Below are 22,500 nucleotides of genomic sequence, written 5' to 3'. Positions count from 1 at the left end.
ATAAACCTTTTGCATGAGAAGCACCAAACATATACATGAAATACAATTATTCCCGTAGGTAATCGTACCTTTAACATTTTTAAATAGACTCGAGAAGAGATATGCAGTAAACCTCTCGTCAAATAGCCTTGATATGTCTTATTGCTCATACTGCGTGATTAATGAGATCCCAACCACTACCTTTTATACTCGGCTGGTTGAGGATTCACAAATCCCATCAGTTACTCTGATTGATTGGCGCAGTGGTCATAGACCTACCAATCAAATTACCTCAATATATATCTAATGACTATAGAGAAAATTAGCTTGAACAGTGATACTTGTCAAAGATAAAGCTACATAAGTATATTGTAACGATCGGTGTAACACAGAGAGGATCTGATTACCGGTGAACTGCAGTCTCACCAGAAATACAGAATATACCCGATTATTGGTCATCTGCACTATCACCGATAATCAGATATATCTACTAACCTCTGGACACCAGATAGAACAAGTGAGTGTTAGATGCAACAGTATACTTTAAGTACTTCTCCAGAAGTATGTTCCTTCCTATGGCCTAGACTCTCCTGGAGGGAGGAGCTAGGCAGAGAGTAGGAAGGACAGAGCGTGAGTGACACCCGAGAGGGAGGGTGTCACAAACAGGTCTGGGAACTGCCTCTAACAGTAAGGCCAGTTGTCGAGGTCGGCAAGCCTGGTCGTTAACACACAGACAGATAAGGTACAGATTCAGGAGGCAGATACGGAATCCAATGAACAGACAGGGTTTGGCAACGGAGTATCAGAATGGCACAGTACAGAATCAGGAGGCAAATACAGAGTCCAGGAACGAGCAGAGGTTGGCAACAGGATATCAGAAATAGCAAGGTACAGGATCAGAGTTCAGAGGAATAGTCAGGCAGGCAGAAGGTCATAACAAATAATACAATTCAATGTTCCTAATGCTAAGGTGTGAACTTCTTGATGTCAACACCTTTGGAAACTATGCTAGAACACAGATACAGACAAGGTCTGAGTGCTACCACGTTGTGATCGCAACGGCAGACAACCAGAGAATGACCAGCACCCAGTATATATAGTAAAGCGCTCTCCAGCGCCTCCCCTAAGTGCTGGACCAATGGCAGGTAGTGAAATTGTCAGCTGACCCGCCTGGTCAGCTGACCCTTTTCTGGCTGTCATATAAGCTCTGCCGCTCAGCGCACGCGCGTCCTTCTGAACCTATGTTGACTAGCAGTCCTAGGTACACCAGACATGTCTTGCAATGTAACCCTTGACTCAGGCGCGGTGACCGCCACCCCGCTCTCCAAGCGAGCGGCGGTTTCCCCGCGTCCGGCCGCAATGTCAGCTGCTTTGCCCTGCGTGCAATCTGCCGCCTCCAATGCGGAAGCCACCGCTCTGCCCATGCGGCGGTTTCTCCGCGTTGTGCCGCCATGTTTGACGCGGAAACAGCCGCCTCACTCTGAGTCCTTTTGTCTACCTGTATGATTTATTATGTACAATAATACAGTGTCTCCATCATGTCTGGTCTGGAAAATCTGAAATATCTGGTAGAGAGGAAGAGAAAGAAGAGGATTCCTTCCTCTAGTGAATAAGCTATAAAATAGATTAAGTCGCTTCTTCATAGAAAAATCTTATTCTTAACTCTAACTCTTAACTCTACAATATAAAACTTCTAAACTAAACTTCAAACTAAAGAAGGAAAAATAAAGTTCCATTTACTCCTGCTTCAAAGTGTAGAGATGTGGTTAGTGTGTCCAGAATGGCCAATGTGTGTTATTTGTTTCTTAATCAGCAAGGATATACACCTCTAAACCTGATACCGCTGAGTTATTGGGGATTCTACATCTGATGTAGTTTTCCATGATCATATTACTTTTGTAAAGTGATAGTACTTGCTGGAAAATTAATGGTTCAGGTGATTTCCAGTTACTTACAATCACATGGCGTGTAGCCATAAGAAGGTGGCAGATAGGAAGTTTACTAGAGTTGTTCAAGCCCCAAGGATAGGACAGCTAATTTAGGTGTTAGATGGAAGTTTGTCATATGGTGTGTCTTTATATATGTTTCTGTTTCTTTCCATAATGCAGAAACAGATGGGCAATCCCATACCATATGGTACAAGGTACCAGTGGTAGCTAGACACCGCCAACATAGGGGTGACGAGTTTGGTTGATAAGAAGCACGTTTTTTGGGGGTTGTGCACCATTTAGTAACAATTTTGAAAAATGTGAAAAACATTTAGAAAGACTGAGAACCATTTTATTTGCTAGAATTAGGTGCTCTGCAGTGATTTGTGAATTTAGATCTACTGACCAAGTCCTGGCAAATTTAGTTAATGGGGAAATTTGCATGTGGTTTTGATTCTGGTACCATAGAACAATTGCTCCTCTTTGCGGTACCTTTGCGTTTAACATGGTGAGTATCTTAGCGTTCAGCTCTGGGATTTTAATTTTTGTAGTTCTTAAAAAAGACAGCACCCGAAGACAAACAAACATTGTAGTTGTGGGTATGTGATATTTCTGTTGCATGTCATGTAATGAGGTACGTTTCCCCCCAGAGTAGAAGTCATTCAAATAATGAATTCTTATAATTTCAAGATGATGAATATTCAAGTTGTCAATGTTTTGGGTTTCTGAAATAGGTATGCGTGGTTTGAATGGTTGTGAATATAGTGGAGGAAATGTCAGGAAATACTCCCACGACTTTAATGTTGCCTGTACAGTAGGGTATTCTGTTTTGGGTGGTTTGAGCCCTAAGAGCCTTCTACATAGTATATTTCTTAGAAGTGTAAGTACAATGTTTTGCTCTAGGGTGACCCATCTTTTCTTCTCATTATTGGACCACCATGCATTGTCAAATTCTAAATTATGAGTAATAATAAAGTTCTATGTTGGGAACTCCCAGCCCCCCTTGTCTCCTGGAGGTATGTACTATTGATATTGGGGATCTAGATTTCCTCCCCGACCATATGAAGTTTTTCATTATCTTAGATATATCTTTAAAATATGATCGCGGTAGTGGGATAGGTAGCGTTCTGAAAAGATATAGGATTTTGAGTAAGATAAACATCTTAAATGCGGCAATTCTGCCAGTCCACGAGAAGTGGGATTTATCTAAAGACGTACAATCATTTCTGATTGAAGTGATTAGGGGTACATAATTCTGATTTAAGAGGTCAGCTCTATTTGCTGTTAAATTAATGCCTAGATACTGTACTTTCAGTTTGGCCCATGGAAAATTGAACTTTGTAGTTATTTGTGGTTTCATTTGTGGGGTGATATTCAGCCCTAGCATGTATGATTTATTCTGGTTGAGCTTCCTGGATCATTGTGTGTATGTGTGTGTGTGAGTATATTACTTAGTTTTTTGTTTTGTGTTGACAAATTGTGAGGCAGAGCCAGGGGTGCTCTATGTGAACATTTAAAGGATACTAGAGCTGCTGTACACTTTAATGGTGGCTATAGCCACTACATGAAATGTGTATGCAGATATGCTCATCCTTTTCAACATGGCGCCGGACTCGGACGTCTCGGCCACAGGGCTCCGGCCTTTTTTAATCTCTCTCTCTCCTCCACTCACCTCTGTGTTTCCTCCTCTTGCTGAGGTAGGAGGCGGAGGACATGGGCACTGCCGGCCTGGCTCTGGTTCAGCCACGGATTGCGGCATATGACGGCGGCGAGAGGATCAGCTGTTTGCGTGGTGCGTAGGCATGGAGAAGCAGCGTTGATCTGCCGCCACTGCCCCGGACCATCAGCTACACCACCTGCGCCGATCCCATCACTGCATTGATGGCCCCCAGCACGTTCCAGCCACGGAGGACGAGGCTGTACAGGCCACCGGCCACCCTGCTGGTCGGGTGCGCCCGGCTTCACACAGGCACTGGCACCGTCGTCGCTGCCTGACTGCTGCCCCGAGCCAGCCCCTTCAGGCACCGCCACGACAGAGGCTTCAGTGACCGCAGGCTCAAGGGAGAGCTGCCGACCCAGAGGTCAGTGTTCCACGTGGTGCGGGCCTATGGTACATGGCCTGCACAGATGACGCCGCTCTCGGCTGTTACGGCCACCGCGATCAGCTGATGCTGAACCGCTGCTGAGGAGATCAGGATGGCACATGGAGGGAGGCGACAGCTGCAGCAGGAGCCGCCAATCAGAGCAGCATGGAGCCCCGGGAGACAACCCACGCAGCTTCTCTGCCGCCGCTCTCCAGCCAACCAAAGCCACGTGGAGCCTCAGCCATGGATAGCTCCTGGATCTGAGTGAGGACCGCACCAGCCATCAGGTCACTGGCCATGCTGCCCTTTCAGCCACCAGACACTGTAGCAACCTCGGGACGCCAGCATCACACTGCCCCAGCAGCCATTAGACCCATGCTCTCCTACACTGCTGACAGAGCCTCTCCACCACAGGGTCAACAAGGTACCCGATATCCTACACTCCACCACCACTGTGCCTGCAGCCCCATTGTTGTACATCAGCTGCACGGACAACCATTGGGACTTTTTGACCAGGCCACTAGACAGCTGCAGCAATGCCCAAGGACTATCTCTCTCCTCTCCTCCTCTCTCGCTGCTCTGTCCTCACTTTCTCTCTCACCTCATCTTCCTTCCTTTTCTCTTGCATCTTCTCTTGCATCTCTCTCTCTTCCCCAGGGTTGGACTGGGGGGGCATCTGATTCAAGTATCGCTGCAGAAGCGTTTGAGTGCCTATACGGCAGCGGATTATCCCCTCCTTCTCCTGGGTCCACTTGTAAGCTTCTATTCTCTATATCTCTCTTCGCTGCTTTTCCCAGAATCCTGGGGGGCATCCAATTAGCTGCTGAGCTGTTAAGCGCTGCAGAGAAGGTAGCGCTCCACTCACATAGCACTGGATGTCTCCTCGGGAGCTTCCACCATGTAACTAAGTATTATGTTCCATGCACGGTGTACTCACTACTAAATGTAATGTACATTACTGCTTGCGTTTTGCTGTACCATCACCGACCCTGTATGTGCCAAAAATAATTCCGGGTACAACCCCCGTTGTCACTTGGCGAAATAAAGTGATTCTGATTCTTCCCGCTCCTCCCACATACCCCTGCCGCCCCTCCATTTGAATGAGACACCCAAGTTGAGCACCACCGCACATGCGCAGGCCCAGGGGCAAACCTCTTAGAGTGCGTCCCTGTGGCTGGGAACACTCTCCACATGTCTCCGCAAGCCTCATACATGCACATGTGCAGAAAGCTCCCAGCCATAGAAGTGTAGTCAAGGAGGTGTGCCATCAGGCCTGCGTACGCTCAGTTGTGTGCGAATTAGGTGACTCACGCAACCAGCAGGTTCTTTTTTCATACAAATGGAGGGGGGTGGCTGTAAACGGGAGGAGTGGTAAGGATGAGGACATCTGTACACACGAGCGTAGCCACCATTTTAGATGGACATTTAGGTACCGGTACTTGTATCCTTTAACCAGTTCACCCCCAAGTGGTTTTTACCCTAACGGAGCAGAGCAATTTTCACCTGTCAGTGCTCCTCCCGTTTATTGCCTAATAACTCTATTACTACTTATCACAACAAAATGATCTATACCTCATTTTTTTCGCCACCAATTAGGCTTTCTGTGTGTAGTACATTTTGCTAAGAATTTATTATAAATGCGTTTTAACAGGAATTCTAAGAAAATAATGGAAAAAATTCAATATTTCTCAGTTTTCGGCCATTATAGTTTAAAATTAAACGTTCTCCTGTGGTTAAAACACACACATTTTGTTTGCCCAGCTGTCCCCATTATTAAAACGTTTAAATTATGTCCCTATCACAATGTATGGCAACAATATATTATGTGGAAATATAGGTGTTATTTTTCTGTTTTATTTTGTTTTTTCTGTCCGGTCCATAATTACAAGCCCCTATGTAGTAAAGTTATAGTAATATTCCCTCGTAAAATATAACTGTTGATTCCCTAAAGCAGCCATTTATGATTTTTTTTTCAAGTTTTTTTTATTTGTACTCTTTTTTTTTTGGTGTGGGGGGGGGGGGGGGGGGAGGAGGGGGCTTTGGAAGTGTAAGTTATTAATTTTATTAATATCGTGTATAAGTGTATGTGTATGCATGCGCCTGTATGTGTTTAGGAAGTGTTCACTTTTTATTTATTATTTATTTATTTTTTATTTTTTTACATTTTACTGTCACGTCCATTCATTCCAGGCATTGTGATTACAGAACATGGAGACCAGCCAGGTAACTGTGGCGGGAACAACGTGCACGTGCGGAGCAGTGGCGGGAGCGATCGACTGTCCTGTTGCCGTTAACAGCCTCAAACAGGACGTTTTAATAAGTCAGTCTGCCATTAACTGGTTAAAGTGTACCTAAATAGTAGAAGAAACAGAAATCCTGTCAATTATACGGCTGCACCACCATATATAAATCAATGCAAAAGTTTATCGAATACTATAACACATGTTAAAACCATTTAAAACATCACATGAAAACATGAACAACCACCACAACGGTAAAATGTGGGAAAATACATAGTATCACAAAAGCCTCACCTCCATAATTATCTAAGTAACCCTATAGGCTGTATAACAGACCACTTGGATTCGAAAATGTAATCTGTCATGGAAGCTGGGGGACCTGGATCCATTGAGTGTGAATAAAGTGAAAAGTAATCCCCTAAATCCCAAAAAGTGGAGAAAGTGATCAAAAAGGCGTTATAATTATGCTCAAAGCAAATGAACAATTGGAATGTATATTAAAGTGGATCCAAGATAAACTATTACTCATTGCATAATCATGTTCCTTTCATATACAGGATCTTCTAAAAAAATTAGCATATTGTGATAAAGTTCATTATTCCCTGTAATGTACTGATAAACATTAGACTTTCCTATATTTTAGATTCAAATACACACAACTGAAGTAGTTCAAGCCTTTTATTCTTTTAATATTGATGATTTTGGCATACAGCTCATGAAAACCCACATTTCTTATCTAAAAAAAATAGCATATTTCTTCCGACCAATAAAAGAAAGGTGTTTTTAAAACAAAAAAAAGTCAACCTTCAAATAATTATGTTCAGTTATGCACTCAATACTTGGTCGGGAATCCTTTTGCAGAAATTACTGCTTTAATGCGGTGTGGCATGGAGGCAATCAGCCTGTGGCGCTGCTCAGGTGTTATGGAGGCCTAGAATGCTTCGATAGCGGCCTTAAAGGAATACTATCGATTCACATATTTTTTTCAATTGACACAGGAATTGTTTGGGAAGTGCTGCTAAGTACTGGTGTATACATTTTAGTAGCAACTTCTTTGTTTACTGTTAGCAAAATACATTCAAAGTTTACTGACGCCAAAACGGACGGCTGACTAAGCCATGAGGAGAGGGGAAATTCCCCTAACACTTGAACAGTTAACTCTATGTGTAGCTCTGTGTGTGACAGAGAGAGACAGGACACAGGAGCTGCAGCTGTTGGGAGCTCTGTTTCTGACTGAAGTGTCTGAAGAGAGCAGAAGAAATGTAACTAATTGTCACAGCTTTTTCATATTGTTTTTGCTTTCAGAGTTTGATATGTTTGATATTTGCTTTCTGTAGTCTGATATGCAACTCTGGCTGTGCATTGAAGCAGACACCCCTTCTGCAATTGATTTGTCCCAATATAGCAAATCCTACCCTCAATACATTACAGCTTTTGCCTCTGATATTTAACATGAAAAGTAGGAAAATGTTTACACAGCTCCTTAGACATTATTTGTACATTGTCATTTTAGAACACTTGGGTATCGATAGTATTCCTTTAAGCTCATCCAGAGTGTTGGGTCTTGCGCCTCTCAACTTTCTCTCCACAATATCCAACAGATTCTCTATGTGGTCAGGAAAAGCTTTATGGAGATGAAGATTTAATTTTTCAGCATGACCTGGCACCTGCTCACAGTGCCAAAACCACTGGTAAATGTTTTACTGACCATGGTATTACTGCGCTCAATTGGCCTGCCAATTCTCCTGACCTGAACCCCATAGAGAATCTGTGGGGTATTGTGAAGAGAAAGTTGAGACGCGCAAGACCCACCACTCTGGATGAGCTTAAGGCCGTTATCGAAGCATCCTGGGCCTCCATAGCACCTGAGCAGTGCCACAGGCTGATTGCCTCCATGCCACGCCGCATTGAAGCAGTCATTTCTGCAAAAGGATTCCCGACCAAGTATTGAGTGCATAACTGAACATAATTATTTGAAGGTTGACTTTTGTTTTAAAAAACACTTTTCTTTTATTGGTCGGATGAAATATGCTAATTTTTTGAGATGGGAATTTTGGGTTTTCATGAGCTGTATGCCAAAATCATCAATATAAAAACAAAAAAAAGGCTTGAACTACTTCAGTTGTGTGTATTTGAATCTAAAATATATGAAAGTCTAATGTGTATCAGTACATTACAGAAAATAATTTACTTTATCACAATATGCTATTTTTTTGAGAAGATCCTGTAGTTTATAGGGCATTCCTCAAGCCAAATACTTATTTTGTTTTGTTTTAATATTGTAATTCCCTATAAACTAAACAAGCCTCGCCCAAAGCTCCTTTTGTGCATTGGCACTGTAGCAAAGCCTTATGGGAGCTCAGTCTGGGCAGGAGGAGGTGGTTACTAGCCATTGATTTCAGAGGCAGAGGGGAGGAGGGAGGGGGCTGAATTTACACAGAGGCAAGCTTGATAGCATCTCCAGCCCTCAGCCTGTGACAATGTGACAAACAGAACATGGCTGCCCTCATTGTATCACAGGAATAAATAATCATAAACTGTTGAAGGGGTTTGCAGCTAGATATGTGGTGTGAACTATCTAAAAACTTTAGATAAGCTATATAGACAAGTTACTTGTTATAGTTTTTCATCTCGGATCCGCTTTAACCATTTCGGCCGCCCAGACGTGAAGCTCATATCCGGGCGGCTGCTGTGCTGCGCTCCGGTGCGATTGCGGGTGCGCCCCCATGGTGTCCCCCGGTAGCCCTGGGATCAGTGAACAGGAACATGGTTCCCGATCACCGATCCCTGTCCTCCGCAGAAAAACGGAAGCGCTCACAAGAGGCTTCAGTTCTTCTGCCCGGAAAAAAAAAATTGCATCCCCCTTGTACTTCAGCTTAGCGAGAAGTACAAGGAGGGATAACAAAAATGAAGGTGGCTATCTTGTGGACAAATAGTAAAACTACATCTACATATTTTTTACATTACAATTTACACAAACAACACTAAAAACTAACTGTTTGTCCACACATAGAAAATACATCCATACACAAGCAGGCTGTATACACCCTTCCTTTTGAATCTCAAGAGATGATTTGTGTGTTTCTTTCCCCCTGCATCTCTCATGCACTGAAGTTTCAGGCTGCTCTTTTCTTCCTGCAAACAGCTTTGCCCTTGTCTATAATTCCTCAGTATGTGAAAGCCCAACCAGCTCAGAGGAGGATTTATCCAGCTTGTAAAAGATAAGAGAGAAAAGAGAAGCTGCCCTAATCTAAATAATACACAGGCAGTGTGCAGAGAGGGGCCAGGAGGGGGGAGATGCATCACAGAACCACAACACTGAAGAACTTGGCAGCCTTCCAGACACAGGCTGACAAGTCTGACAAGAGAGAGAGAAGTTGATTTATTACAGAGATGGTGATAGTAGAACGTGCTGCAGTAAGCCAGAACACATTAGAATAGCTTTTGGAACTTGTAGGATGATAAAAAACAGGATGCAATTTTTGTTACGGAGTCTCTTTAAAGACTCTCCATGCCTTCTGGTAAATTACCCGAGTTACCCTCTTTCTACTATTGAGTAATGTCTCTGATAGATCATCTGAGAACCCCTTGGATTTCAGTATTTCCCACTCAGGTTCCAGGCTGATAGGTGAAGTAGACTCAGATCTGGATGCAACACTGGGCCCTGGGATAACAAGTCCTGAGTCAGTGGGAGGATTATTGGCTCCGATATCGCTAGAGACTGAAGTAATGTGAACCATGGACGTTTGGGCCACATTGCAGCAATCAATATGACTCTTGCTCTGTCCTGAATGATCTTCTTCAATACTCTTGAAAGTAATGGAATTGGCGGAAAAGCATAAAGCATCATGCTCTCCCAACTGACTGAGAACGCATCCACTGCCCAAGAAGAGTCCTCCTGATACAGGGCACAAAATTTGACATTTCTTCCTGGTGAATAGATCCAGTTCTGGACATCCCCATTGTGAAATTATCATCTGAAAAACCTTCGGATTGAGCGACCATTCGTTCTGGTCCAGCTTCTCCCTGCTTAGATAATACGCCACCTGGATCGATGTCCCCTTTAGATGACGTGCCTGTAATGATTTGACATTGTTTTATGACCAAAACATAATTTTTGATGTTTGATTCCATAACATCTGACTCTTCGTGCCTCCCTGTCTGTTTAAGAATGCTACTACCGCCCTGATGTCGGTCTTTATCGTCACATGCGTTCCTTTGATCTGATCCCTGAAGTGTAGTAGTGCCCTCCACACTGCTTCTAGTTCTCTGCTGTTTGATGACCTTGAGCTGATCTGTACAGACCACTGTCCCTGGGCCAGAAGAACATCCAAATGTGCTCCCCAAGCCCATAAACTGACATCTGTTGTAATTATCCTTTGTTCCGGGTAATTCCATAAACGACCTGTCGAAAGATGAACTTGATCCTGCCACCAAAGAAGAGACACCTTTATGCTGTGAGGGATAGGGATCCTCTTGTCCAATACCGTGAGGCTTCTGTTCCATGATCTGAGTATCCATAACTGCAGAACCCTTGCGTGGAATTGTCCCCACTGTACTGCTGGAAATGAGGCTGTTAGAAACCCGAGTACTGCCATTGCTTTCCTCAGTGATATTGTCCTTGCATTCTGAAAGGAAAAAATAGCGTTTAGAATTGCAGTAATTTTTCTATCAGGCATGAAGATCTTCTCTTTCCTAGTATCAATGTTAAAACCTAGAAATTCTATGACCTGGGCTGGAACTAGGGAAGATTTCTCCCAATTAATAAGCCAACCCAACTGCTGAAGATAGTCTAACGTTGACTCTGTCTGTAATCTTACCCCTTCCGCTGAAGGTCCCCAAATCAAAAAATCATCTAAATATCCGAGGATATTAACTTTCCTTAGTCTAAGCTCCGCTAGAACTTCAGACATAACCTTGGTAAACAGCCAAGGGGCAAAGGAAAGTCCAAAAGGAAGAGCAATAAACTGAAAATGTCTTACCTCTTCCTCCATATGGACCGCAAATCTTAGATACTGTTGAGATGACGGATGGATGGGCAGGTGAAGGTATGCATCCTTTAGATCTAGTGAGGCAAGAAAATCGTCTTTCTGCAAGAGATGAATCACAGATCTTATATTGTACATCCTGAATTTTCTGTATTTTACATTTAGATTTAACTTCTTCAGGTTTAAGATGAACCGGTAGGACCCCTGTGGCTTTTTCACCAGAAGCACTGGAGAATAGAACCCTTTTTCTCTCTTACAACTTGGTACATATATTATTACCCCCTTTTTCAGTAGAGAAAGGACCTCGTTTTGTAATGCCCGACACTTTCTTTAATGCCCGACACTTTCTTTGATCTTGTGTTTGGGGAGTAATGCAAAACCTCAGAGGAGGCTGATGATTGAACTCGATCCGGTACCCCTCTGATACAATCTTTAGCAACCACTGACTTGTGAATCGAGGCTGCCATACTTCTAAAAAGTTTGCAACTCTCCCTCCCCCCACTGGAATCCTTGCGTCATTGCTTATGCTGCCTTTTGGCAGGATTGAAGTTGGGTTTTGACTTCTGTGGTCTGTATGGAGCCCAACGTATACCCTTGGAGGATTTGGAATCTTGCTCAGACCTGTTAGAGGGACGAAATGGCCACTTATACTGGAATGGTCTTTTCTTTTCTGGAAAGTTTTTCTTTCTATCTGATGTTCTATCTAGTGTATTATCTAATTTGGATCCAAAAAGCAGCCCGCCTTCGCATGGTATGTCACACAATTTTGCTTTTGAGGAATTATCACCATTCCAAGTTTTAACCCATATGCCCCTTCTAGCTGAGTTAACTAAGGCAGTTGTTATGGCCGTAAGCCAAACAGTGTCGTCTGATGCATCCACCATATAATTAGAGGCATTTAAAACTTAAGGAAAGTCATTAAGAATTTCTTCTCGAGGAACCCCGGAAGCAATTTTATTCTGTATTTCTAATAGCCATGTCTTTAATGATCTACTCACTGCCGTGGAAGCTACCGCAGGCTTGAATGTCAAGGAAGAGGATTCCCATGCTCTACGCAGAAGGTTGTCCATCTTTTTGTCGATTGGGTCTTTCAGATTACCAAAATCCTCAAATAATAAATCCGTTTTCTTTCACACCCACTAAAAAGGACGAATCCAACCTAGGCGGAGGACCCCAAAACCCCTGATCTTCAGGAGAAAAAGGGTAATGATTGGACAAGGATCTAGGCCAGAAGCCTCGCTTCTCAGGGTTATCCCATTCTTTCTTAATCATACCCTTTAGGGTGGAATGAACTAGGATAAACTGAGGCTGAGGGTCCGTCAAAGTTTTGTACATCTCATCCAAAGGTGTCAAAGATCTTTTCTCTGTCTTGATACCCATTGTATCATACATAGCCCCCAATAAATCTTTCATTAAATCCGTTGAGAAAGCAAATTTTGATCTGTCAGCATTACAGACCTCCTCTTCCATATCTGATGGCTGATCTCATTCAGAAATCTCTCCCTCAGATAATTCAGAACCCTCCATCTCACTCTCTCTTCTACGTTTAGATCCAGAGGGCCCCGGCTGAGATAAAGTCAAAACAGGGGATGCCGGAATAACAACTGCAGGCATTGTGTCCATATTTCCACTAGTTCCTGGAACATCAGAAGGAACAATAGAATTGGAAGCAATGGCAGTCTTTAATCTCTTTAATTGCTGAAGACATCTCAGATCTCATCCAGCCCATTAAATCTTTAAATATGACAGGCGATTCATCTTTAACAACCTTTTCTGTACAGTTCTGACATAACTTCTTAGAGGAGGATGAAGAAAAACGATTGTTACAAATTGCACATTTCTTCTCAGACCTGTTTGAACCATGCTGACTGGTTTGAGCAGCAGCTGTCAGTTTTTTCACTTTTATCAGATTTGTCCGACTTGTCATGTTTTTTAGGCTATAAAAAAAAACACAAACAAGGAACAACCATTACTAGAGGTTTCAAAGTATATAATAGTAACAAGCAGGAGTATTTCAGATACCACATCTACTTGCCAGAGAGGGGTCTTGTCCAGACTTAGCAGACTGCAAAGGAGCTGAACCTGAAGCGTCCTCCATGATTACCAGCAACATCTGAACCATGGACTCACCTCCAAATAAATACCCATAAACAGACCCAGCTGACAACACTTAATGCCGCCCATGCCGCATAAATTATGCTAATCAGTCTCACATACCTTGATTGATCAGCCGAAGCTGATTACTCTCACCGCCGCGGCCCCTGCCGCATAATTAGCCCGGCGTCTTTGAGTTGTAATTAGAATCAGCTGTTTCGCTGATTCGCCTCTTACCGCCGCGGCCCTGCCGCTCTGCAGACCTCAGATCACGTGGGACGCCAGCGCGTGATTACTTCCGGGTAAACCGGAAGTGACCTCTTCATGCGCGCGCCTGCGCGCATAACACCGCTGCCTTTCTCGGAGAAGCCTCCCATACGCTGCAGGACTCCCCACTAATCACTGCTCAGCTCTATTGGGAGTCCTGCTACACGCTGCCCCTGCCGACTGACATGGATGGCACCCTGGAGACCTCTCCCTCCGCTCCGTCCGGGACAGGAAACTATACTGAAGTATAGCAGCAAGTAGCTTATATAGCAGGCTGCCTGTCGCTTATGCAAATTGTTGTTTTTCAGTTCCTGTCCACGGTGGGGAGGGAGACAAGTCTCATCCAGGGGTGCTGTCCGAGTGACGATCCGGGAAAAAATAAATTTATTAGAAAAATAAAGACACAAATGTTTGCAAAAAAAAATAAAAAATTGGGGAGCGATCAGACCCCACCAACAGAAAGCACTGTTTGGTGAGGAGAAAAGGGGGGGCTGGATAACTTGTGTGCCGAGTTGTGCGGCCCTGCAGTGAGCCCTTAACCTCTCCGGCGGTATGGACTAGCTCACCTCGTCCAGTACCGCCAGGCTGGATATCTCAGCCCCTGGTGGGTCGTTTTTTACATTTTTTATTTTTAAACACGCACTTTGCCAGCTGCGTGTTTTATTTGCTCGCCGCCAATCCACCACTACGCGCCGCGAAAGAGGGCCGCCCCCAGACCCAGAGCGCAGCCTGGCCAATCACTGCCAGGCTGCGCTATGGGGTGGATCGGGACTCCCCCTGACGTCATTTCGATCGTCACCATGGCGACGAGGGAAGCCCTAACAGGAAATCCCGTTCCGAGAGGGATTTCCTGTTAGGTATGATCGATGGCGGCGTTTGGAGGGGTGTGATGGATAGCGCAGGGATGGGGGAATCATGTAGCTAGCGCTAGGCTAGCTACATGATTAAAAAAAAAAAAAAATTAGGTGAAAAAAAACCCCACCCACGGCCAAGAGCCGCAAAAAAAACCAAAAAAAAACGCCAGGGTGGTTAAAGCTGCAGTGGCACATTTAACAAAAAACGGTCTGGTCTTTAGCACTATGATCCTCAAGTGGTTAAAGAGACTCTGAAGCGAGAATAAATCTCGCTTCAGAGCTCAAAGTTAGCAGGGGCACGTGTGCCCCTGCTAAATCGCCGCTATCGCGCCGCACAAAGGGGGTCCCTTCACCCTCAAACCCTCCCCAGCACGACTTGGTCGTGCATTTGGTCGCTCCTGGAGGCAGGGCTAACGGCTGCAGCCCTGCCTCCAGTCGCTTCTATCAGCGGCGCATCGCCGCCTCTCCCCCGCCCCTCTCAGTGAAGGAAGACTGAGAGGGGCGGGGGAGAGGCGGAGATACGCGCTGACAGACGCGCGTGGGGCAGGGCTGCGGCGGTTAGCCCTACCCCAATGTGGAAGCGATCCCCCGCATTACGGAGGGGATTTGGGAGGACAGGGACCCTCGTGCAGCCGAGGGATAGCGGTGTTTTAGCAGGGGCACAAATGCCCCTGCTATTTAGGAGGTCTGAAGCGAGATTTATTCTCGCTTCAGACTCTCTTTAAAGGGATTTTTTTTTGGGGGGGGGGGGGGGAAATGAGACCAAAGCGGCGAGAGGGAAGGGGGCCCCATCCAAAGTTTTACAGGGGGGTCCAGTGATTTCTAGTTACACCACTGGGAGGAAGTTATGAGAATGGATAGGAAGGCATTATTAGAGGATAATAGAAAAAAACGATGCTTTTCAGTTTGCGGTCTTGTTCGATTATAATTCCCACTATGAACAGGTAGAGAATATTTTGAGAAAGCATTGGAATTTCCTCAAGAATGATCCCATTCTGGGGGGAGCATTACCTGTGAGGCCTAAATGTATTTACTGACGTTCAGATAATTTACTAAGACATCTGGTAAAAACATATGTGGAGGGTACAAAAACCAATGGAGTACTTGATGCATGGGAATCGCAGGATCATAGAATGCAGCAATTGACTTCATATACAACTGGTAAAAATTATAATATCAGGGAATTTATACACTGCTGCAGCATGCACATGGTATGCCTGACATAGTGCTCATGTGGGCTGCAGTATGTGGGTAGGACAAAACAACTACTTAAAACCAGAATTGGTGAATTTCTAATAACATTAGAAATGGGGTCAAGGGGCATAGTGTGTGTCTCGCCATTTTCTGGAGAGACACCACTGTGATCCTTCAGGGTTGAATTTTTGTGGTATTCAGAGTATAACTGAAAGGTGCGCAGAGCCTCAGAAGACGCCCATACGAGCGAAACGTGCGTCAGGCTAGCCACCGCTCCCACTTCACCCCACCAAGCACAGGATTGGGTAGGAACTTTTGCCACAATTGGAACTTTTTATTTCCTATGATGTACAGCCGGATTCAATAAAGCTGTTTTATATAAGGAACTGCATGTGCCAATCCTGCCATTCTCCTATTGTGCAATAATCAAGATTATAACATTTCTATGCACTTTTAACAGCTACATATATTTTGAATATGTCCTTTGCCTAACTAGTCCATTCTTGCACCAAAATGTGTTTCCATGTCACATTTTAAAGCATTAATAGCTTTGTGGTCAGAACAAAAAGCACAGGCATGGTTCACATTGAACCGCAAGCATAATTGCCCATTCGAGGTGATAGTTCAGATTTACATCCGAAGCAGTGTGTGCCTGGCGCAGATGTAATTCTATGGGAAACAAATCTGCTCTTTGGAAAACTCAAGCAGGTTGGCACTTAGCTCTTAGTTTCCAGATTTGTTTACTGCTCGATTTTCACGATATTTTGCCTGGCAGTGTGAACTGAGCTTAGGCCCGGTTCACATTAGCGTTCATTTACTGAACCGGACATACGGATCAGGCCAGCTTGATCCGGTGAAAATGGTCCGTTTTACAGCCAGTGTGTGGATGTTTTCATTGGTTCCAATATGCTGCAAAACCTTCCAGTTCCGTTCCGCTTAGTGAAACGGTCCAGAAAATTGGGTCCTGCAGCATTTTTTCGTCCGTTCAGCGGAACGGACCACGGATCCGTACGGCCGGTTCCGTTGGCAAACGCTAATGTGATCCGGGAATTAAAAGTAATTTGGACATTTTTAATACCCAGTTCCAGTGATCAGAGAGAGTGGAAAAATAATGTTTAGTACCAATAGATATCTGGTTCTTGCAGCATACCTCCCAACTTTTTGAGATGAGAAAAAGGGACACTTAACCCTCCTGGCGGTTTGTCAAAATCCGCCAGGGGGCAGCAAATACGTTTTTTTTATTTTTTTTTTTTCATGTAGCGAGACGAGGTCTCGCTACATGATAGCCGCTGCTGAGCGGCATCCCCCCAGCCCCTCCGATCGCCGCCGGCGATCGGAGATCCCGTTCAAAGAACGGGATCTCCTGGAGGGCTTCCCCTGTCGCCATGGCGACGGGGTGGGATGACGTCACTGACGTCAAAGGGGACTCCGATCCACCCCACGGCGCTGCCTGGCACTGATTGGCCAGGCAGCGCACGGGGTCTAGGGGGGGCGGGGGGGGCGGCTGCGGCGACGCGTATAGCGGCGGATCGGCGGCGATCGGGCACTGCACGCAGCTAGCAAAGTGCTAGCTGCGTGCAGCAAAAAAAAAAAAATTATGCAAATCAGCCCAGCGGGGCCTGAGCGGTGCCTCCCGGCGGCATAGCCCGTGCTCAGCACGGGCTTACCGCCAGGGAGGTTAAGCCATGCCCCGGCCTCACCTCTGGTCACGCATACCATAAAGATTTCATAAGAAACATATGTTGTTTTATAATTCAAACCACACTGGTCCTTTCTAGCCTGGTTCATTTTCCTTCATATTAACAATTTAAAATTAGTAATATATCAATTTAAAGGTTGGGAATAAAGTTTAGAGTAAAATCAAACACATTTTTAGTATAGAAATATATATATTTACACAGAAAGAGGGACAAGCTCCTGAAAGAGGGACAAATGAAGGGGAAAAAGTGACAGAGGGACAGGGCTCCCAAAAAGGGACTGTCCCTCTGAAAAAGGGACAGTTGGGAGCTATGCTTGTGCAACACCATTTTAAAAACTTACCTGACAAAAGGACAAGGGGCTGAACAGTTTCTTAGCTTTACATCGTATGCCAACCAATAGTTCAGATAAAAACATTCGAAATTTCTCACAGTCTGTTTGGTGTATGATTTCTGTTTTTTCCATGCTGTTAGTTTGTAACAATTCCAAATAATCAACGATTCCGAACACATCATCGTACAGCGTGCGCAAAATGCCTATAACCTTTGAAGGCTTCAATTCCATCGGCATTCTGGAAACATGCACGTACATACTATTACTACGAATCATGAAGCCTGTCACTTCCCTTTACATAAATTACGACCACTTTCTCCAACGCAATGATGCGATAGCAATACAGGTGTGAATTCTCAACAGGCTCACACGCCTCTGTCGTAGCGCCCTGGATTGTTCTAGACACTCTAGATAGTGTACCGAAGAATAAATTCAGTTGTAGTAGTGATGGGAATTCCGGCTCTTCTCGGAGAATCGGCTCCCATCAAAGAGCCGGCTCTTACGGCTCTGAATCGGCTTTTCATTACATATCACTAGACACCACTCAGAATTGGAGTAAAAACCCCGCCCCGGCCTCCATGACAAGTCCAGACTGCTTCTCGGAATGGGGCAATCCCTCCTGCTAGTGCTCTGCTCCGCCCCATACACTCCTACAAGCTGGAAGATGAGGACTACATCTCCCAGCATGCCTCAGCGCCCTTTATTACAGAGCAAATCAGAGCTCTGTGGGGCGGCTGAGGCATCGGCTCTTTTAAAACTGAGAGCCGGCTCTTGTCGTTCGCAGCAAAGAGCCGGCTCTTAGAGCCGGCTCGTTCGCGAACGACCCATCACTAAGTTGTAGACAATAGCTATCTCAGGAACATCACACACAGACAGCGCTTGCAAACTTATCAAACCTTCTCCTTGTCTTTCAGTATAGCAACAGATGGCGCTGCAAATTCTCACTGACTCTTGAACGGAAACACTTTTGCATTCGAAGTCAACCATCTTGGTCAAGGGCATTACATCCACAATCGTGAGCTTCAAAATCATGTCCGCTGTTTAGAGACTGCATTTCTGGCGCTGTTTGCAGGATCTTGAAACGCAACGTCGTCTTCTATTGTTTATTTTGCAGATAGACTTCCGTATCATATCATTTCCGGGTACGGATGACAGTGTTCCCGGCTTATTCGTTGACTGTCTGAGGTTAAAAAGACATGCAAAATAACGGTTTAAGGTAATACGTTTATGTTGTGTTTTTTATTTATTGTAGGTGGTAACAAAATAGCTTTTGCAATGATTCGAAGCATAAAACATGTTTTAATCACTCGGAGTGAATTTACAATTATCTGCAGCGGGAGTCGTGTGCGGCCTTCGGAAGTTGAGAATAATAATTCACTTCGTTTATGAGGTGTGCTTTGTTATGGCGATTTTTTTTCAGTTTCTGAACAGTCCAGCAGTCGTATGTTATTGTATTTTGTCAATGGAGCCTATCTTATCATGTGTGACTAGTTATCTATCGATCTGGAATAATAAATATATACCCAACTTGGAATAAAATATATATTCCAAGTTGGAATTATATATTCCAAGTTGGAATAATACGCACGCACACTCACTGCGCTGTGATTTGAGAACTGTGCCCTCTAAGGTTCCATACTGGGTCCCCTAAACTAGACTAATGCTGTAATGCCCAAGGCTGTTGTTTCCCTCCTGCTGAAAACCGCAGTCTGTATGGCACTCTGCCTAAAAATCTTGTTCAAGGGATCAAATCTTCATCCCTGCGAGTGACAGTCTTTGTGCAAATCTACACGGTACTTATCCATTAGCCGGGCGCATCCTGTAGGTGGCGACAAAACTCCACCAGAGTTACATCTTTCCCTACTATCCATGTCGGCCTGGAGGGGGAATAGTAATTAGCGCCACCTGCCGGATGCGCCCGGCTAACGGATAAGTACCATCTACACACCTTAAAGAGACTCCGTAACAAAAATTGCATCCTGTTTTTTATCATCCTACAAGTTCCAAAAGCTATTCTAATGTGTTCTGGCTTACTGCAGCACTTTGTACTATCACAGTCTCTGTAATAAATCAATGTATGTTTCCCTTGTCAGACTTGTCAGCCTGTGTCTGGAAGGCTGCCAAGTTCTTCAGTGTTGTGGTTCTGCTATGCACTCCCCCCTCAGTGGGGAAAGAAACACACAAATGATCTCTTGAGATTCAAAAGGAATGCTGTATACAGCCTGCTTGTGTATGGATGTATTTTCTATGTGTGGACATACTGTACATCAACCTACTTCCTGTTTTGGTGGCCATTTTGTTTGTTTATAAACAAACTTTTTAAAACTGTTTTTAACCACTTTTAATGTGGCGGGGAGCGGCGAAATTGTGACAGAGGGTAATAGGAGATGTCCCTTAACGCACTGGTATGTTTACTTTTGTGCGATTTTAACAATACAGATTCTCTTTAAGGTTGAAAATCCAACGGGATTCCAACTGTAAGAGGGCTCTATCAATATCACCACCTCTAGGATGTGTGTGTATCCTGTCTAGACCTATAAATCTAATGAAACTAGGATCACCTCTATGTTCCAAATGCACGTGTCTGGAGATTGGAGATTTGAAATTGCAGTTTGCAATGTCGCTCACATGGTTTTTAATCCTTTCTTTAAAAGCTTGAACCCAAATGTCTCAAAATGACCTGTGAAATCCTAAAGGTACTCATTGGACTTTGGGCCCCTTAGCGCAGTTAGGCTGCAAAAAAGTGCTACACATGTGGTACTGCCGTGCTCAGAAGTAGTATAATGTGTTTTGGGGTGTATTTTTACATATATCCATGCTGGGTGGGAGAAATATCTCTGTAAATGACAAATTTTTGATTTTTTTTTTTTACACACAATTGTCCATTTACAGAGAGATTTCTCCCACCCAGCATGGCTATGTGTAAAAATACACCCCAAAACACATTATACTACTTCTTCTGAGCACGGCAGTACCACATACTCGTCATACACCTAACAGAATACCTTGGGGTGTCTTTTTTCTAAAATGGGGTCAGTTGTGGGGTTCCTATACTGCCCTGGCATTTTTACAGGCCCAAAACCGTGAGTAGTCTGGAAACCAAATGTCTCAAAATGACTGTTCAGGGGTATAAGCATCTGCAAATTTTGATGAGAGGTGGTCTTTGAGGGGGCAAATTTTGTGGAACCGGTCATAAGCAGGGTGGCCTCTTAGATGACAGGTTGTATTGGGCCTGATCTGATGGATAGGAGCGCTAGGGGGGTGACAGGAGGTGATTGATGGGTGTCTCAGGGGGTGGTTAGAGGGGAAAATAGATGCAATCAATGCACTGGGGAGGTGATCGGAAGGGGTCTGAGGGGGATCAGAGGGTTTGGCCGAGTGATCAGGAGCCCACACGGGGCAAATTAGGGCCTGATCTGATGGGTAGGTGTGCTAGGCGGTGACAGGAGGTGATTGATGGATGTCTCAAGGTGTGATTAGAGGGGGGAAATAGATGCAAGCAATGCACTGGCGAGGTGATCAGGGTTGGGGTCTGAGGGCGTTCTGAGGGTGTGGGCGGGTCATTGGGTGCCCTAGGGGCAGATAGGGGTCTAATCTGATGGGTAGCAGTGACAGGGGCTGATTGATGGGTGATTGATGGGTGATCAGTGGGTGATTAGATGGCAGAACAGATGTAAACAATGCACTTTGGAGGTGATCTGAGGGTAGGTCTGGGGCAATCTGATGGTGTGGGAGGGTGATCAGATGCCCGTAAGAGGCAGGTTAGGGTCTGATCTGATAAGTGGCAGTGACAGGTAGTGATTGATGGGTGAATGACAGGTGATTACAGGGGAGAATAGATGTATACAGTACACAGGGGGGGGTAGTCTGGGGGGGTCTGAGGGCGTTCTGAGGGTGATTGGGTGCCCTAGGGGCAGATAGGAGTCTGATCTGATGGGTAGCAGTGACAGGTGGTGACAGGGGGTGATTGATGGGTAATTAGTGGGTGTTTAGAGGAGAGAACGGATGTAAACAATGCACTTGGGAGGTGATCTGACGGCAGATCTGCAGGCGATCTGATGGTGTAGGTGGGTGGGTGATCAGATTGCCCGCAAGGGGCAGGTTAGGGGCTGATTGATGGGTGGCAGTGACAGGGGGTGATTGATAGGTGATCAGTGGGTTATTACAGGGGGGATAGAGGCATACAGTACACAGGGGGGGGGTGTCTGGGAAGAATCTGAGGGGTGGGGGGTGATCAGGAGGTAGCAGGGGGCAGTTTAGGGTTAAAAAAAATAGCGTTGACAGATAGTGACAGGGAGTGATTGATGGGTGATTAGGGGGGTGATTGGGTGTAAACAGTGATCTGGGGGGTGGACGGGGGGGGGGGGGGAGTCTGGGGGGTGCTGTGGGCGATCAGAGGGAAGGGGGGGGGGGAGATCAGTGTGCTTGGGTGCAGACTATGGTGGCTGCAGCCTGCCCTGGTGGTCCCTCGGACACTGGGACCACCAGGGCAGGAGGCAGCCTGTATAATAGGCTTTCTATACATTACAAAGCCTTTTATACATAGGGGCAGCGGCGATCAGGCAGCTAGTAACCCGCCGGTGCTTCTGAACGGCCAGCAGGTTACAGGCCGAGGGGGCGGAGCCTGTCGCCGGCGGGTGATCACGTCACGAATGACGCGATCGCCGCATAACCACACCCGCCGCCGATGGACGTATTGCAGTCGTTTGGGCCCAGCCCTTGCCGCCGCCCATCGGCTTAAGGCGGTCGCCAAGTGGTTAAGATATAAAGTGTGCGACACGAGACCCAGGGACACCGTATGAGCGCTGGCACCTCTGGACTGATGAATAGTTTCATTTAGA

At 45.2% G+C, this 22,500-nt stretch overlaps 2 protein-coding genes across 14 annotated transcripts in view; one reads left to right on the top strand and one right to left on the bottom strand.

Moving 5' to 3' along the window:
* Positions 1 to 18,824, bottom strand: part of TERT (telomerase reverse transcriptase) — a 961,487-nt gene extending 942,663 nt beyond the window's left edge. For 4 of the 9 annotated variants that reach the window (XM_068236445.1, XM_068236448.1, XM_068236446.1 and 1 more), the window contains exon 1: positions 17,669 to 18,418. In XM_068236445.1, the coding sequence (XP_068092546.1) occupies positions 17,669 to 17,935 (267 nt within the window). In that variant the 5' untranslated portion in view covers positions 17,936 to 18,418. Of the gene's footprint in view, positions 1 to 17,668; positions 18,420 to 18,555 lie in introns of those variants that run through there. The other 5 variants (XM_068236449.1, XM_068236451.1, XM_068236450.1 and 2 more) reach the window with 3 other exon arrangements.
* The window catches only part of CLPTM1L (CLPTM1 like), a 699,988-nt gene continuing 695,911 nt past the window's right edge, over positions 18,424 to 22,500 (top strand). The window contains exons 1-2 of one of the 5 annotated variants that reach the window (XM_068236456.1): positions 18,428 to 18,674; positions 18,774 to 18,875. The gene's annotated coding sequence lies outside the window, so the exon portion shown is untranslated. Of the gene's footprint in view, positions 18,876 to 18,910; positions 19,050 to 22,500 lie in introns of those variants that run through there. The other 4 variants (XM_068236459.1, XM_068236455.1, XM_068236460.1 and 1 more) reach the window with 4 other exon arrangements.

The sequence above is a fragment of the Hyperolius riggenbachi genome, chromosome 5, assembly GCF_040937935.1.
Source record: "Hyperolius riggenbachi isolate aHypRig1 chromosome 5, aHypRig1.pri, whole genome shotgun sequence".
Taxonomy (NCBI): Eukaryota; Metazoa; Chordata; class Amphibia; order Anura; family Hyperoliidae; genus Hyperolius; species Hyperolius riggenbachi.
Note: the sequence above shows the minus strand (reverse complement) of the source record. Positions and strands in the feature narration are given on the sequence as shown.